The sequence below is a fragment of the Neophocaena asiaeorientalis genome, unplaced genomic scaffold (genome assembly GCF_003031525.2).
Source record: "Neophocaena asiaeorientalis asiaeorientalis breed wild unplaced genomic scaffold, Neophocaena_asiaeorientalis_V1.1 scaffold332, whole genome shotgun sequence".
Classification (NCBI taxonomy): domain Eukaryota; kingdom Metazoa; phylum Chordata; class Mammalia; order Artiodactyla; family Phocoenidae; genus Neophocaena; species Neophocaena asiaeorientalis.
In genome coordinates, this window is record NW_020173111.1 from 307757 (window position 1) to 322860 (window position 15104).

General features: G+C 46.9%; 1 protein-coding gene across 1 annotated transcript in view; it reads right to left on the reverse strand.

Moving 5' to 3' along the window:
• Positions 1-15104, reverse strand: part of LARGE1 (LARGE xylosyl- and glucuronyltransferase 1) — a 529052-nt gene that overhangs the window by 270732 nt on the left and 243216 nt on the right. The window contains 1 exon segment of the mRNA XM_024743516.1: positions 4280-4403. Coding sequence (XP_024599284.1) covers positions 4280-4403 — 124 coding nt within the window.

The window sequence follows — 15104 nt, forward strand, 5'->3', positions numbered from 1 at the left end:
CATCTAATGGATGGTGTTTCAGTGTGTTCCCTTCCTGGTTTACCTGTCATGGAAGGACACTCCACCTGTCCCATAGCTGCTCTTGGGATGTTAAGGCGGGTTGGCACAGATGGAGCTTCCTCATCTATGCCACTGCAGGGTCACTGGTAGACAAATACCTGGCTGTCTGCCCATGCCCTGAGCCACAAGGGGCCTCAGGAATGTGGTGAACCCTGACAATGATCAAGAAACTCCTTCCTCAACCTAAATGTCCACTGACAGATGAATGGATAAAGAAGATGTGGTACATATATACAATGGAATATTACTCAGCCATAAAAGAGAATGAAATAATGCCATTTGCAGCAACATGGGTGCAACTAGAGATTATCATACTAAGCAAAGTAAATCAAAGAGAAAGACAAATACCATATATCACTTACATGTGGAATCTAAAATATGACATAAATGAACCTACCTATGAAACAAATAGACTCACAGACATAGAAAACAGACTGGTGGCTGCCAAGGGAGATGGGGTTGGGGGAGGGATGGAGTAGAAGCGTGGGGTGAGCAGATGTAAGCTATTATATACAGAATGGATAAACAAGGTCCTACCGTATAGCACAGGGAACTATATTCAATATCCTATGATAAACCATAATGGAAAAGAATATTAAAAAAGAATGTATATATATATATATGTATAACTGAATCACTTTGCTGTACAGCAGAGATTAACATGACATTGTAAATCATCTATACTTCAATTAAAAAAAACAAAACAAAACTGAAACCTCTTCCTAATGGCTTCATGTCTCTTAGGCACCCAGTGCTGAGTTTACTGTGTATCATTCATTTAGCAAATGTTTTCATAGGTGAGGCATCATCACGGTTTAGGTTTGTTGAGCAGGTGTTAAGCTTACAAGGTGATGAAAAACAGACAGGATCCCAGCTCTTTCGGAGCCTACACTCTAGGGGAGATAGACATTTACCAGCTCATTACACAAAGGCGTGAAAGCTTACACTCCGCAGTGAGTTTACTGAAGGAACCGTATGTGATCCTCTGAGAAGATACAACAAAGAAGCCCCTATGTGACGATGAAGGCAGGGAAGGTTTCCTTGTGTACATGGAGCTTAAGCAAGAGAACGTGGACTCAATTAGCGATGGGGGAGAGCAGGCTGAGAGTACGACAGAGAGAAGAAATGACTTGTGCAAAGGCCCCCAGCGGAAGGGAAGGAGCAGAGCAGACTAGAAGATCCAGTGGGGAAGCAATGGTGCTAACAGTAGACGACTAAGCCAGGAGGAGGTAGGAGCCAGACTGTGCAGAAAAACTCGACTCAGTTAAGGACTGTGGTCTCCATCTTAGTAGCATCCGGAAATCACTGAAGGTTTTACACAGAGCACGGGGAAGGTGTGCTTGGGCTTGCCTTTGGAAAGCCTGGCTCATGCTACTGACGGAGAACAGATGTGGGTGAGGAGACGTGAGCGGAGGAGAAGGGAAAAGGCTTGTCTGGGAAAACAAAGCAAAACAAAAAACTGCTGTTGTGTTGGCGACAGAGCACGCAGGCTTAGACAAGGATGGTAGCAGGGGAGACGAAGACTAGCTAGGACCTCAAATGGCCAGATGCTCGGAGAGAGAAAGGGACCCATCGAAGGCAAACTCGGTTCTGGATGAGCAGCTAAGTAGGTGGTGGTGTTAGGTTCCAGGAGAGGCTCAGGTTGTGGGGGGAGTGGGCACACCACGGTTTAGACTTGTTGAGCAGAATTATGTATAAATTATTATGACTGTTTTCATGAATAATGGAAAAATTCTGTTTTACAAAATGCCTTCATACTCACTGTCCTTACCAGATTCTGACAACTGCCTCACGGAATACAGGACTGTGGGTGATAGATGTTTTAAGAGGTATGGAAATAAAATGCAGATGGTAGGGACACTGCATGGCAGGGTCAGCAGCAGAAGGCAGGGTCAAGGGCAGGACTCTGGAGACGATATCCTTTAGGACACATCAGATTGTTGTTGTTTTTTAATTCTTATTCTTTAAGCCATGGAGTCCTCAATTCAAATGGATAAAACTCCAGTGTGTGAAAATAATGGATACCTGGATTCACGTGGGCATGAGGGAGTCAGAGCCCTCGTCTTCCCCCACACCAGTCCCCTCCTTTCCTCCAAGACCCTAAGGCAGCCTTGGGGTTTCCGGGGGCAGCTTACAGGCCACTGTGCCTTACCTTTCAACCTCCCAGCTGCCCTATGGGCCTTCAATCAAGAGTATTTTCATCCTATATTGCCATGGCTGCAAAGGGGAATGAGGGATTGCCAAGAACCTGCTGCATTTCAGGCACTGCTGGGCCTTCACATGAGTCATCTGATTTAATCCAGTATCTTCTCCCACAGCTGGCAGGGTTCCACCCATTTTCAGCTGCTCAAGCCAAGGCTCAGAACCCAAATCAGATATTAGCTCTTTAATGGCAAGATGCGAAATGAAGCTGGGGTTTTCAACTACTTCGTGTTTCCTCAAAGAGCAGAGGGGGTGCAGGCTTGCACAGGGCACAGACACAGGACTGCTCTAAGAAAGAACATGCATGCTGTACCAGACGTGGCCCCCTCCCCTCCCGCTGCTTTTCCCCATGGTGTTGGCCCTCAGACCCCGGGAGACAGAGTGGCTTGCTTTCACCTTAATTAGTGCGGCAATTTGCTAAATTTTGTTTTTCCCTTTTTAGGAGTGTTAATCAGTTTTAGCTCAGAATAGATTGGAATGGCACACAAATTACCACGACAATCCCCAAATGCTAAATTCTGAACATCTCGATCAACCTCAGAGCCTGAAATACGGGAAAATGAGAAACTCCGGCCAACATCTCTGTGATCTATTTAAAATGCTATGGCTCTGAAATGAAAAGCTAATGGCTTTATGAGGTTTAGACCAAGCAATGTGCTAAAATCTGCCTCATGTCTAGGTGTTTAGTCCTTCCCAAGGTGACTGGAGACAGAGCTGTAACGGTTTCTGCAAAGCGACACGTTCCACTAATAACAGCAATTGGTTAAATCCACAAGCATTGCAGGGTACCAACAAACGCGCCAGAAATACAGAAAAGAACAAGATGGGCTCCCAGCCCCGTCCTGTTAAGAAGGTTCTAAACTAAAGCAGTCGACGGGCAAGTGAGCAGAAAACGTCCTCCTCTTTCCTGGAGGAGTCGTGGGACGTTCTCAGAGGGGGTAGCCATGGAGCTGAGTCCTAAAGGATGAGTGGGAGGTGTGACAGTAGCTGGAAGGGTGTGTCAGATAGAAGGAACAGCAGAAGCAAAGGCTCAAACGCAGGAGGGAGGGCAGCCCAGAGCTGAGAAATAAGCAAATTTGCAGGAATGGCCAGAGATGCGACTGGAAGAAGAGTCAAGAGACAGAACGTGCAGGACTTTTAAATCAGACCGTGAACCTCAAGCCTGATGCAGACCACGTGATACCACAGGAGCATTTTTTTTTTATTATTCTTTTTTTTTTTTCTTTTTGCGGTACGTGGGCCTCTCACTGCTGTGGCCTTTCCGGTTGCAGAGCACAGGCTCCGGACGCACAGGTTCAGCAGCCACGGCTCACGGGCCCAGCCGCTCCGTGGCATGTGGGATCTTCCCGGACCGGGGCACGAACCCGTGTCCCCTGCATCGGCAGGCGGACTCTCAACCACTGCGCCACCAGGGAAGCCCCCACAGGAGGATTTTAAGCAAGGGAATGACGTGGCCAAATGAGTCTCCCTTGGTTGAAACCCTCTGGCCCAACATAATCCTTAATATTTATTCAACATAGTCTTTTAAAGCACATTCACACATGTTCTCTCATTTGAGCCTCTTAATGACTCCATGAGGTTGGTGTTATAAGTACATTTCTACTCATGAAAAAACAGATCCAAAGGTATATAGCCTGTTTAGTTTGTGTCTTATGACCAGTAAATGACAACATACGAATTCAAACACAGGCCTGTTGGACTCAGCGCTGACCTCACCAGGTAACAGAATTCTCTAGATATTGGCCACCATAGGCCTTCTTTAGATACGGACCAGGCCAGTAGCCTCCAGCCTCCACAGAAAGCCTTGGTGGCCAGAACTGCACAGACCAACACGCATTCTGTGCTCAAGAAATGGTTGCTTTAATGCTTCAGATAATCAAATCAGATTCAAGTGGCAAACACCCTCAGTTATACCCTGGACGTCTCCAGTTTGCGAGCTGAGATTTCTGCCTTTGCTGCTGTCTACTAAACCATAAACAAGAAAAGCATCCTGCTTGATCTCCCTTCCCACCGGTACCTTGAGCTCATCTGCGTTGTAGAAGTCTACTCGCACGGCAGGCACCATCCAGGTCTGGAAGAGCGTCGCCAGGATCTGCTCGGCGATAGAGTCGGCAATGACGTGGAAATGCAGGGGGTTCCGCCTGTGGGCAGGGAGCGGAGGAGAGTCAGGAGGGGGAACCAAGGCCGCAGAGACACGCTCTTACCAGCTGGTAACGTGTGGCCAGTTTCTAACAGCAGTGATGAAGGACAATCAGGCATGTTACCTACTGGAGAGGACATCAGAGCTGAGGAGAGAAGATGTCTCATCCAACCTCAGGATTTCAGAGACGTGGCCACCAAGGACCAGAGAGGGTAAAATCACTGGTGACATTCAATGCAAGCCAACCGCCATACCTGTTACGAGGGCATCTGTGTTTCTAAAAATCTTAAGTAGAGCATGTGTAACAATTTGGTCAATGCTTTATCTTTACCACCTGGATGTACCGGCGTCAGTGCAGAAGCACGTGGACAAAGGATGAGGTCTTTGGACCAGCTGTGTGGAGCGGGTAAGGCACTTCTCCCCCAGCACAGCACTAAGTCCTATCTTCTGCCTGTTCCTCTCCGAAAGAGAAACAGGCAGCCACGATGGCATCACCTGGGGCTCCCATAACTGAGTATCAGCCCACCCTCACTTGTAATACTTGTAAAGCCTTTATTCATTCTACCTCGGTTGACCCGCTGCTACACTGAGCCAGCACCCAAAATACAAACCAGCAGTACACAAGGGCAAAGCTTCCAATTCCAGTGGAAATGGGTTCGAAGCCCAGATCTGGCATCTATTAGGGGAGGACTTTGAGCATGTCACTTATACCTCTGCACTGCTGCTTCTTCATTCTGCAAAATGTGAAAAACCTCCTCTACGGGCTACTGGGTCAGTTAGATGAGATAAGAAGTACCATATATGATGCATCTCAACAACAGACATAGATGGGATAACAACAGACTGCAGATACGCCTTCTTGAGGGACCACCAGGCACAAACCAGAAGTTCAACCCAGAAGAACTATTACCAGAAATATCATTGCTCTAGTAAGAATAACGGCATACATCGTAATACCACGAACGAGCACCTCTGGAAATCTAAAGATGAGAATGACCTCGCCCACCCCAACCTCGAGGAGTTCTTACTATATAGAGACAGTTAAATATAAACCCAAATATAAACAGGAGGTGGACTGTGATAACAGCTACAACAGAACACAAGGTTCCATGAGAGTAAAGCAAAATCTGGACCGGGTCAGAAGAATGTGTAAGAGGTGGGGGAAGTAGTGCCCTGAAGGATAAATGACTTTATTCTTGGCAAAGAAGAGGGGACTCGATCCACGGAGAATAACACGAGACTCTGGCTGGAGCCCAGGGGGTGCTGAGAGTGTGGTGGGAAGGGAAGGGTTAGCAGGGACTCGGGGGTTCGAGCAGAGAAGGGGAGAGATGCAAGTGCATAGGGAGCAGTGCAATGAACGCCCGCTTAAACAGTCTTGATTTGATCAGCTCGGTGTGGGGAGTAACAGACTGGCCCATAGCTCTCAGCCTCCTGCAATCGCTCCCCAGCCCTGTTCTAAGTTCTAGATACACAGATTTCTTTCAATTCCCCCCACCCTCGTGCTCTCTCTCCACCTGGGCCTTCGCACACACCGTTTACTCTGCAGGAAACCCTCTTGCATTTGCTCATTCTATAAATACTTATTAAACACCCACTGTTCACCAGGTGACGTGCAGGATGCTGGGGACATGGTGGTAAGACACCATCCTGCTCTCACGGTCTTGTCCTCTCCTTCTTCCTCCTCCTCCCCCTGCCCCTGCCTCCACAGCCCCCATTCAGCATTTGGTTCTCTCTCACCCAGCCTTCACTTCTGAGGTCTGCCATCATTTGCTTTTAGAATCCTTCCCTGACGACCCATGACTAAGTCAGGGGCCCTTCCTAATGCACAGTCAGCTCAGCATCTGTGCCCATCCTTAGGCTGTGGTTGCCTGTTTACTGGTCTGCATGCCCCCTCGACCGTGAGCTCAGGGGAGTAAAGGATGGTGCCAGTTGTGCTGAAATGGAGAGCCCCACGATCGAACTCAGTGCCTGGGATGCAGTAGGAGTTCAGTAAACGAAATGAAGAGTGGGATAGGTGATGGATAGTGGGCAGCTAAGGGAAACAGAGGTGTACACGTCACTTAGGAGATTAGGTGAATGTGAGACAGGAATCCGACTTAGTGTCTGGGGAAGAGCAACAGTGAAGTGGAATCCAGAGGAATTTCACAAGAGATCTTAGACATGGGGGAAATGGAAAGGAAGAGGAAGGCACTGGGGTTCCTGGGCTGGTGGTGATTCGTTCAGGACAGGGGCTACAAGAAGAAAGGCACACTGGAGGAAGATGATGGGTTTGGGACTGGGTATACCAAGTTTAAGGTGAGGGTGGCAAAGCCAGGTGGAACTGGGTAGATGAGTCTAGACCTGAAGAAAGCTATTATCCAAGGCCAACCTGCCAAACACGTAACAGGTGCTCAGGGTGCTGAGCTGAACAAATGACCCAAAGGAGCAATCAGCACTGCTGAATTTCTCCATGGTACCCGTTGCGCGAACACTGCAAACTCTCCCATTAAACGATCTATACGCAGAAGGAAGGGGCATGCCTGCCTTACAGCTTCCCTGGAAGCCCTATAGGCAGCTTCCCTATAAGAAGCTGCCAGCAGTCCTAGGTGATGACTGGTGGCATGAGGGAGTGATGGTGTATTTGTTCATTGGCCAGTGACTTACCTGGACGCTAAGCCAGAGACAGATAGACAGCCACCTGGAAGTCAGAGGGTCCCTTTGGCCCTCAGTGTTGGCATAGTCATCCCCCTCTCCCACGAGCCGCAGCGGGAGTCTTACGTATCAAGAATGAATGAAGATAAATCTGTATAACTGCCAGCTTGCATTTTTATCCACAGTAGAGAGATGGCTTAATTTTAGACATGGGGTAACAATACCAAACAGATCAAGATACTCACATTTGCCCCAATGCATCACGTTTTCCACACATCTGTATCTTTGTCTGGGCTGTTCCTTCTCCCTGGGATACTCCCCTGATACTTGGAGGTCCCTGAGTACCCTTTGTCAGTCATCTCCTCCTCAAAGCCTTCTGTGAGCCCATCTTCATCCCTCCCTTCTCCTGCTAACTGGGCACCTCAAATGAAAAGCTAATCTACCACTTCCAGCGAAGCACTGGGTGGTACAAGTTCAAACACCTGGCTCCTTCTCTCCACCGCGAGGCCTCTGAGAACAGGAACCATCTTTTCATCACCACCCCCAGGGCCCAGCAGAGAGCATGGCAAGTAATGGGTGCTCAAGAAACACTGGTACAACAGGGGAAGAAAGCCAGCGCCCCTCCTTCCCTGTCACCGGTCACATTCCCATAAGAAGTAAAAGCAGCTGATGGCACGCTTGCATCAACGGTTCAGGGCCGGCGCTCTGCTCCAGGACATCTGGGTCAGAACCCTGGCTGCATTAATGACTAACCGAGTGACCGAAAGCATGTGACTTCAGCTCTCTACGCCTCCATTTCTTCCTTTCAATTCAGAAACAATAATGGTAAGTAAGCAGCAGTACACTGGGTAATTGTGACAATTAAGTGATGTATATAAAGCACTTAGCAAATACCTGGCGTGTAATATTTCAACATATGCTAACAATTGGTGTGGTCTGCATGTTCGTTGCCTCCCACCCCAAATTCATAACCCCTAAGGTGATGATACCAGGAGGTATGGCCTTTGGGAGGTATTTAGGTCACTAGGGAAGAGTCCTCCTTCCTTATAAAGGGTTAGTGCCCTTATTAAAAGAGGCCCTCTTGTTTTTTTGACCACATGAGAACACAGAGAGAAATCTTCAGTCTGTAATCAGGAAGCTGGCCCCCAGCCAGAGTCAGGCCATGCTGGTGCCATGACCTTGGACTTCCCAGCCTCTAGAACTGAGAAAAAAAATACATGTCTCTTGTTTATGAGCCGCACAGTTTGTGCTATTTTGTTATAGCTGCCTGAACGGACTAGGACAACTATTACCGACACTAACTTATGAAACTGTTATTTTCTCCACTGCTTTTGCATCACTTTTCAAATAAAGTATTTTCAATTAATTCTTCCATTCACAGACAAAAAATGAGTTGAATGAACAGACACCCAGCAAAGAGCTATCAAGCAGCAGGTAAGGCAGAATAGGGATTTAGGCAACGAACGAGCTCAGAGTCCTCTCCTCAGGCAGCAATCAATCCGGCAGAGACAGAGAAAGAATACTAATGACCACATAAACGTTAGAACACCGGTGTCGTGCTGCAACACTGGACTGCACACACGGCCGCAAAGTCTGGGAATGGCACAGCTCCCAGGGAGCCACCTGAAGACACTGGCGTGGACGGTGAGTGAAGGTACTCCTGGAGCTGGAGAGTGAACAACTTGCACAACTGTGCAGGACGGTTCCACAAGGAGGAACACACATGCCACTGGACTATAAGGGTGGGAGAGACCACTTCTCACTAGTGGGGAATCTAGGAAGTGTCCATGGATGATGTGGCAAGTAAACCGGACCTCTGGATGCAAAAAGATGGAGGATAGAGGAAGGCATTCTGCAGGAGGTAACAGAATAAGGAAAGGAACGGAGGTGGGAAAGTCCACCGTATGTCAGTGAAAGAACAATAGTCTTATTTGAGTGGATCACACAACAACGTTTATTGAACACCTAGTGTATGCCCGGAACGGGGAGGAAAAAAAGAAGAGAGAGACAATATTAACAACAGGAAGACAGCCAGACAAGGTCTGGGGAGCTCGGCAGGCAGCAGATTGAAGTCGTAATTCAGGAGGTTAATCTAGTTACCGAGCAGATGAACCAGCATGGGTAAGAGGAACAGGCTCTCAGAGAAGGACGGTGCAAGCATTTTTTTTTTTTTTTTGCGGTACGTGGGCCTCTCACTGTTGTGGCCTCTCCCGTTGCGGAGCACAGGCTCCGGAGGCGCAGGCTCAGCGGCCACGGCTCACGGGTCCAGCCGCTCCGCGGCATGTGGGATCTTCCCGGACGGGGGCACGAACCCGCGTCCCCTGCATCGGCAGGCGGACTCTCAACCACTGCGCCACCAGGGAAGCCCCCGTGCAAGCATTTGTATGAGGCTTTCCGCCTCTTCTGCATTCTTCCTCTGGTCTATTTAAAGCATCTCTCCAGAAGGGAGTGTAACTCCAGAAAGACACTGGGCTCCTCTTTAGGGCCAAACTAGGTGTTTGCATTGTCAAAGGGGTCAGTGAGCCTCATCAGATAACTAAGAAAACGCTTAATCTGAGGACACACAGTCCCCAGCTCAGGGGACCGCCAGGACCCTGACAGTTTGCTGACCCCTTCAGTAATCCAATGCGGTCTAGCCAGCAGTAGCTCACGTCTCCTCGTGGGGAGGATGAACACCTGGAGGGGCTCTGCTAATGCTCCACCTTGGGAACCATCACAAGGATGTGGGTCCCGTCAACCGCACCTCCAGCGGTCACGAGGAAAGCACCTGAAAGCATGTCCCAGACCACTTTTCACAGAGCCCCTGTGTAAGCCAGAATGTCGCCCTTGAGCTTTAACTTCTGAATCCGGCTGCCAACCAGATGGTCCCACTTCATATCCCATGGGCCCCTTGGAATCAAGACGACCCAATTACAACCCTCCTAACAAACCAAGAATGTCAGCTCCATGGGGACAGGGACCTGGCTGGTCATTCACTGGTGTATCCCACCCCCTGGAACAGCGCCTGACATATTAAATAGGGGCTCGTGTTGTCCTCTCTTGGCCCCTTACACATGTCTGTCCTCCTGAATTCCCTGCCTGAGTGAACGCTGCACCATTCACCCACACTCACAAGCTAGAAATGGGACTGTCACCTGGGCTCCTTCCCCGCCCACGTCCCACACACCCAGTCAATGCAAGTCCCCAGAGGCAGCATTAGTCTCATGGTTGGGGCTTTGAAGCCAAACCGCCTGGCTGCTTCTCATCTAGGTCCTGTCACAAATGATGTGACCTTGAGTAAGCTTTTTAACCTTAGTCTCGGTTTCCAAATCTGTAAAATGGGGTTGATGTTGATGGCGCCTACCTCATAGTTACTGTCCGATGAACTGAGTTAAAATATATAAAGGACTTAGAAGGGTGACTCACAGGCAGTAAGGACTTCATAAATATTAGCTATTATTATCCCAACTAACCTTCAGGAACATCTTATGAATATATCCACCGCTTCTCTCCCTGATCTCTGAGCTTGCTCCCTCCAACGGCTCATCCACACTGTCAGCCCTGAACTCTCTAAAATGATCACATGATCCCCTGCTCACCATACAGCCTTGCGCCTGGAGCTAACCGGACCTTCAATGAGCTCCCCCCGGCCCCCTGTCCATGCTCACGCCTCCCCACTCCCTCCTGCACTCCAGACACTGTCCTCCGCAGACCTGCACGTGGCCACCTCTTATCCCTCCTTCAAGAATAAACCGAAGTGTCACCTCTTCAAGGAAGCCCTCCACGGCTACTCTACCCAAAATGTCCCTCTCCCTCCCCATCACTCCCCACCCCACTGCCCTGTTTGGCTTCTGTCTAGCACTGACTAGTATTATAAATCTCCATCTTCATCGGCAGATCTATTTCCACCCTCCACTAGAATGTGAGCTGTCTAGGGTAGAGATTCTCTCGTTTCACAAAGCACCTACTCTCTCGTTAACCCCCTCTACAACCCCAGTGCCTAGAGAGTGCCTGGCCGTGAGTCAGGTCCAGGACTTGGCCACGTTCTCCCACAGGCTGTGTTCACGCTGTCGTGGCTTCCACAACCGCCTACACGTTGCCGCACTTCCTGCTTCCAGCCTTCTGTTCTCAGTTTAGACGCCATGGCTCCAAGGAAGCCATTCCATGGAGTCAGATGCCCTTTCTTAGTGCCTCCCACTGATATCAGAGCTCAAAACTTAGATCTTTGCAACTGTTCCCTGTTAGATGGAGTCTGGGCCCTGGAAGCTACATTTTGTTGATGATCTTTTCCTCAGATTTTTAACAGTTCCTTGTAGATATAATCATCCAGTGATTGTTTATTGAAAGAATGAATGAACGGACAAATGAATAATTACCAAAGAGAACCAAATTCCCTCAGAGTGGACACAATTACCTGGAAATTAGGTGTAGAGGCACTTAGAAGAAAATGTGAGAGTAAATCTTTTAATTTGGGGTTAGGTGATGGTTTCTTAGATATGACATCTAAAGCTCAAACAACAAAAGAAAAACAGATAAACTGGTCTTCAAAATTAAAAACTTCTGTGCTTCAGAAAACACCATCAAGAGAGTGAAAAAAGACAGCCCCAGAATGGGAGAAAATATCTGCAAAGCATATGTCTGATAAGGGACTTAAAACCAAGAATGTGTAAAGATCTTTTACAAGACAAAGACAAGGTAGCAGGTTAAAAACGGAGCAAAGGATCTGAATGGTCATTTCTTGGAGAAGATGTACAAATGCCAATAAGCACAGGAAACGACGCTCAACATCACTGGTCACTAGGGAAAGGCAAATCAAAACTCGGATACCACTTCCCACCCACTAATGGCTAAAATAAAGAGACAGGTGATAACAAGTGTTGGTAAAGATACGGAGATACTGGAACTCTCGTTTGTTACTTGCAGAATTCTAAAATGACTGTAGCTGCTTTGGAAAACTGTTTTGCAGTTTCTCAGAAAATTGAGCAAAGTTACCACTGCTGAGTTATCCAGCAATTCCACTCCTCGTTATATATGAAAAAGTATGAAAACATATATTCACACAAAAGCCTGAACGCGAACATCCAGAGTAGCATTATTCATAATAGTCAAAAAGTAGAAACAACGCAAACGGCCACCAACTGACGAATAAACAAAATGTAGTACATGTATACAATGGAATATTACTAGGCAATAAAATGGAATGAGGTACGGACACGTGCTACAACATGGATGAACCTTGAACACATTATGCGACGTAGGAGAAGCCAGTCACAAAAGACCAGAGAGTACATGATCCTGTTGATATGAAATGTCCAGAATAAAGACATCCATGAAAACAGAAAGTAGACTAGTGGTTGCCAGGGGATGGAGGGAGGGGGAAATGGGGAGTGACTACTAATACACATGGGTGTTTCTTTACAAGTTGAAGAAAATGGTCTAATGTTAGTGGTGACAGCTGTGCAACTCTTTACTAAAAACCGCTTTTCAGGAGTGAATTTCATGGTATGTGATTTACACCCCAATGCTGACTTACTGGCCTGAGATGTGGAGTGATGGTCTGACCTATGAGTTTGGGAGAGGGATTGAGGCCTGGTCTGTTCAGCTGTCTCTGGGCTTCTTTCCTGGGGAACTGCGTTGTACAGTAAGTCATTTGCCCAGGTGGGGAAGGCCTGCAGTTGTCCCGGTTGGCTCAGACTGTAAGTAAACCCAATTCATGAGGCCAAAAAAGAACTCACAATTGAAAGACCATCCCACGGTTCAGGATTAACAGCAGTAGAGGTGGTATTTCATTCTCCAGGTGTCACTTCTGAGCCTTATTTTGCAGTTGGCTCCTAACTCAGGAAGGTAAAAATGTTTTAAAGATAGAGGCCTCCAATTCCCCACATCAGCCAGAGGTGATGAGCCTCCACCCTATTCTCTGTTGTCCAGAGGTAAATTAGCAAGAGTTAGACAGATGTTAAGAACATATTTACGCCAAAATGAGTTTCATAAACTGAAGACAGTAAGAACTCATTCAGAAAAATCACAAAAGGAATAATTTTCTTAATATACGATTCCATGTTATTTAATTTTACATCTAGATAACATCTGAAAGTGTCTTTTATACCAGTCCACCAGTTACGTATGCATTTTGGGAGCACTGCTTTAAGCCCATGAGAAAAGGCTTCTACCTGAACAGGCAAGCTTGAGTACACATCTTCAAATACAATGGGGTCCACTTGGTTGGGTTCAAGCAACACAGACCCTGGGTCTGTTCTAATTCAGACCAGATCACACCTTTTTAACAAAGAAGGGAGCAAGTGCGTGCTTCATCTCCACCACAGGCTGCAGATTTTGCTCATAATGAGCAACGCTCCTGCTGCCTCTGGTTTCCTTAACTGCTCCCCTGTTCCAGGCTGGGATGCAATAAATATGGTAATACAAAGAGGCAAAGATGATTAAACCCTAGCTTTCTCCCTGCTTTTCCTTTCTTATTTTGTCAGGAATGTGCCACAGCCCCTGTAAGGCAATCCAAGGTCTGTTTTTTATTAAAATATACAAGGACAGCTGAGTTGAAATAATCCTTAATTATTAAGGTTACAATGGAATTGCAGTTTTAGAAAAAGAAAGAGCCTGTGACAGCAACTCGAACGCTCAGTGAATCTGTTACACTGAGAGATGTAAATGGAACTCACTGCAGAAAACCATAGCAGCCAGAATGAGGGTTTTTCAGTGTGAGTTCTTGGTTTGGGGGAGGACAAGTGGCCTTGATGATGTGGGAAGAATCGAGGACAAGTCAGTATTCATGTCAGAAAAGCTCTCCAGGGGAGAAGAACAGAGCAAATCAAAGGCCTCATGGTGTAGTAAAAGCAGCATGGATTCCGGGGTTGGCCAGAGCCAAGGCTAGAAACCCAGGAGCATCACTTATTCACCTGTGACCTTGATCAAGCTATTTAATAACCTCTCTGAGCTTCAGTTTCCTCATCCATTTGCGGGAGTAACGGCAGCCACTGTACAGGTTTGGGATGAAGGTCAAACACAATAACCTATCTTTGACATCTGAACTACACGAATTAATTCTTTTTGGCTTTACATATACATGCGTGACTGAAGAGCATAGATCTTTTACCTGTTCACAGGTTCTACAGTTCTTGCTGTTTTTCTCCCTGAACTTTAGCGAGGTAAAATTGACAAATAAAAATTGTATATATTTAAGGTGTACATTAAATACTTTGAAAACATTACAGGTGATATTTTTATACATGTATACATTGTGAAATCATCATCGCAATCAAGCGAGTTAACACATCCACTGCCTCACATAGTTACCATTTTCTTTTCCTTCCTCCATGCGATTTTCTTAAGTCTTACTAGAACACTAATGTCCAGGCCTTTAAAACCACTATTTATACTTATCACCTCAAAAATACATACCTGGGGGGGAGTGAGGATGATGATGAGAATCACAGGAGTAATAAAAATGTCTACACGGTCACCCAAAATGATGAATGAAAATAAAAATAAGAAAATGATACTCAAAATGGTAACTTTTCAAGAGCTCAGACTCTGAAGCTAGACTGACTGGGTCCAAACCCGGCCCTGCCCCTCCTCTCTGTGACCCTGAGCCTTGACTTCACATATGGATCCTCAGTTTCATCATCTATAAAATGGGGATACCAGTAACCACACCATGGGACTACATGAACATTCAATGCATTCATATCTGAAAAACACTCAGAACACAGCCTGAGGTAGAATGAGAACTACCTTCCTATTTGTTAAATAAATAAAAGACATAAATGTTTCACATCGATTACCTCTTTTGATACTCACAACAGGGCTCTATGAGAGGCTGGGGGGCAAGGCAAAGCTCCAAGAAGTACAGTGACTTGCTGGTTCACCAGCTCACAGATGGAAAGTCCAGAATCAGAACCTACTTCTGGTTTCTTTTACTTAAATCCTAGGTTCCTCCCTTCAAAACCTGGAAACTGCTTCTATAACAAGTTTAAGCCTGAATAAGCAATAAGACAATTAGAGGCAGACACTGGTCACGAAGATGCTGTTTTATCCTCTCTGTTCTTGAGGGGCACGAGTAAAGCTTAAAAAAAAAAAA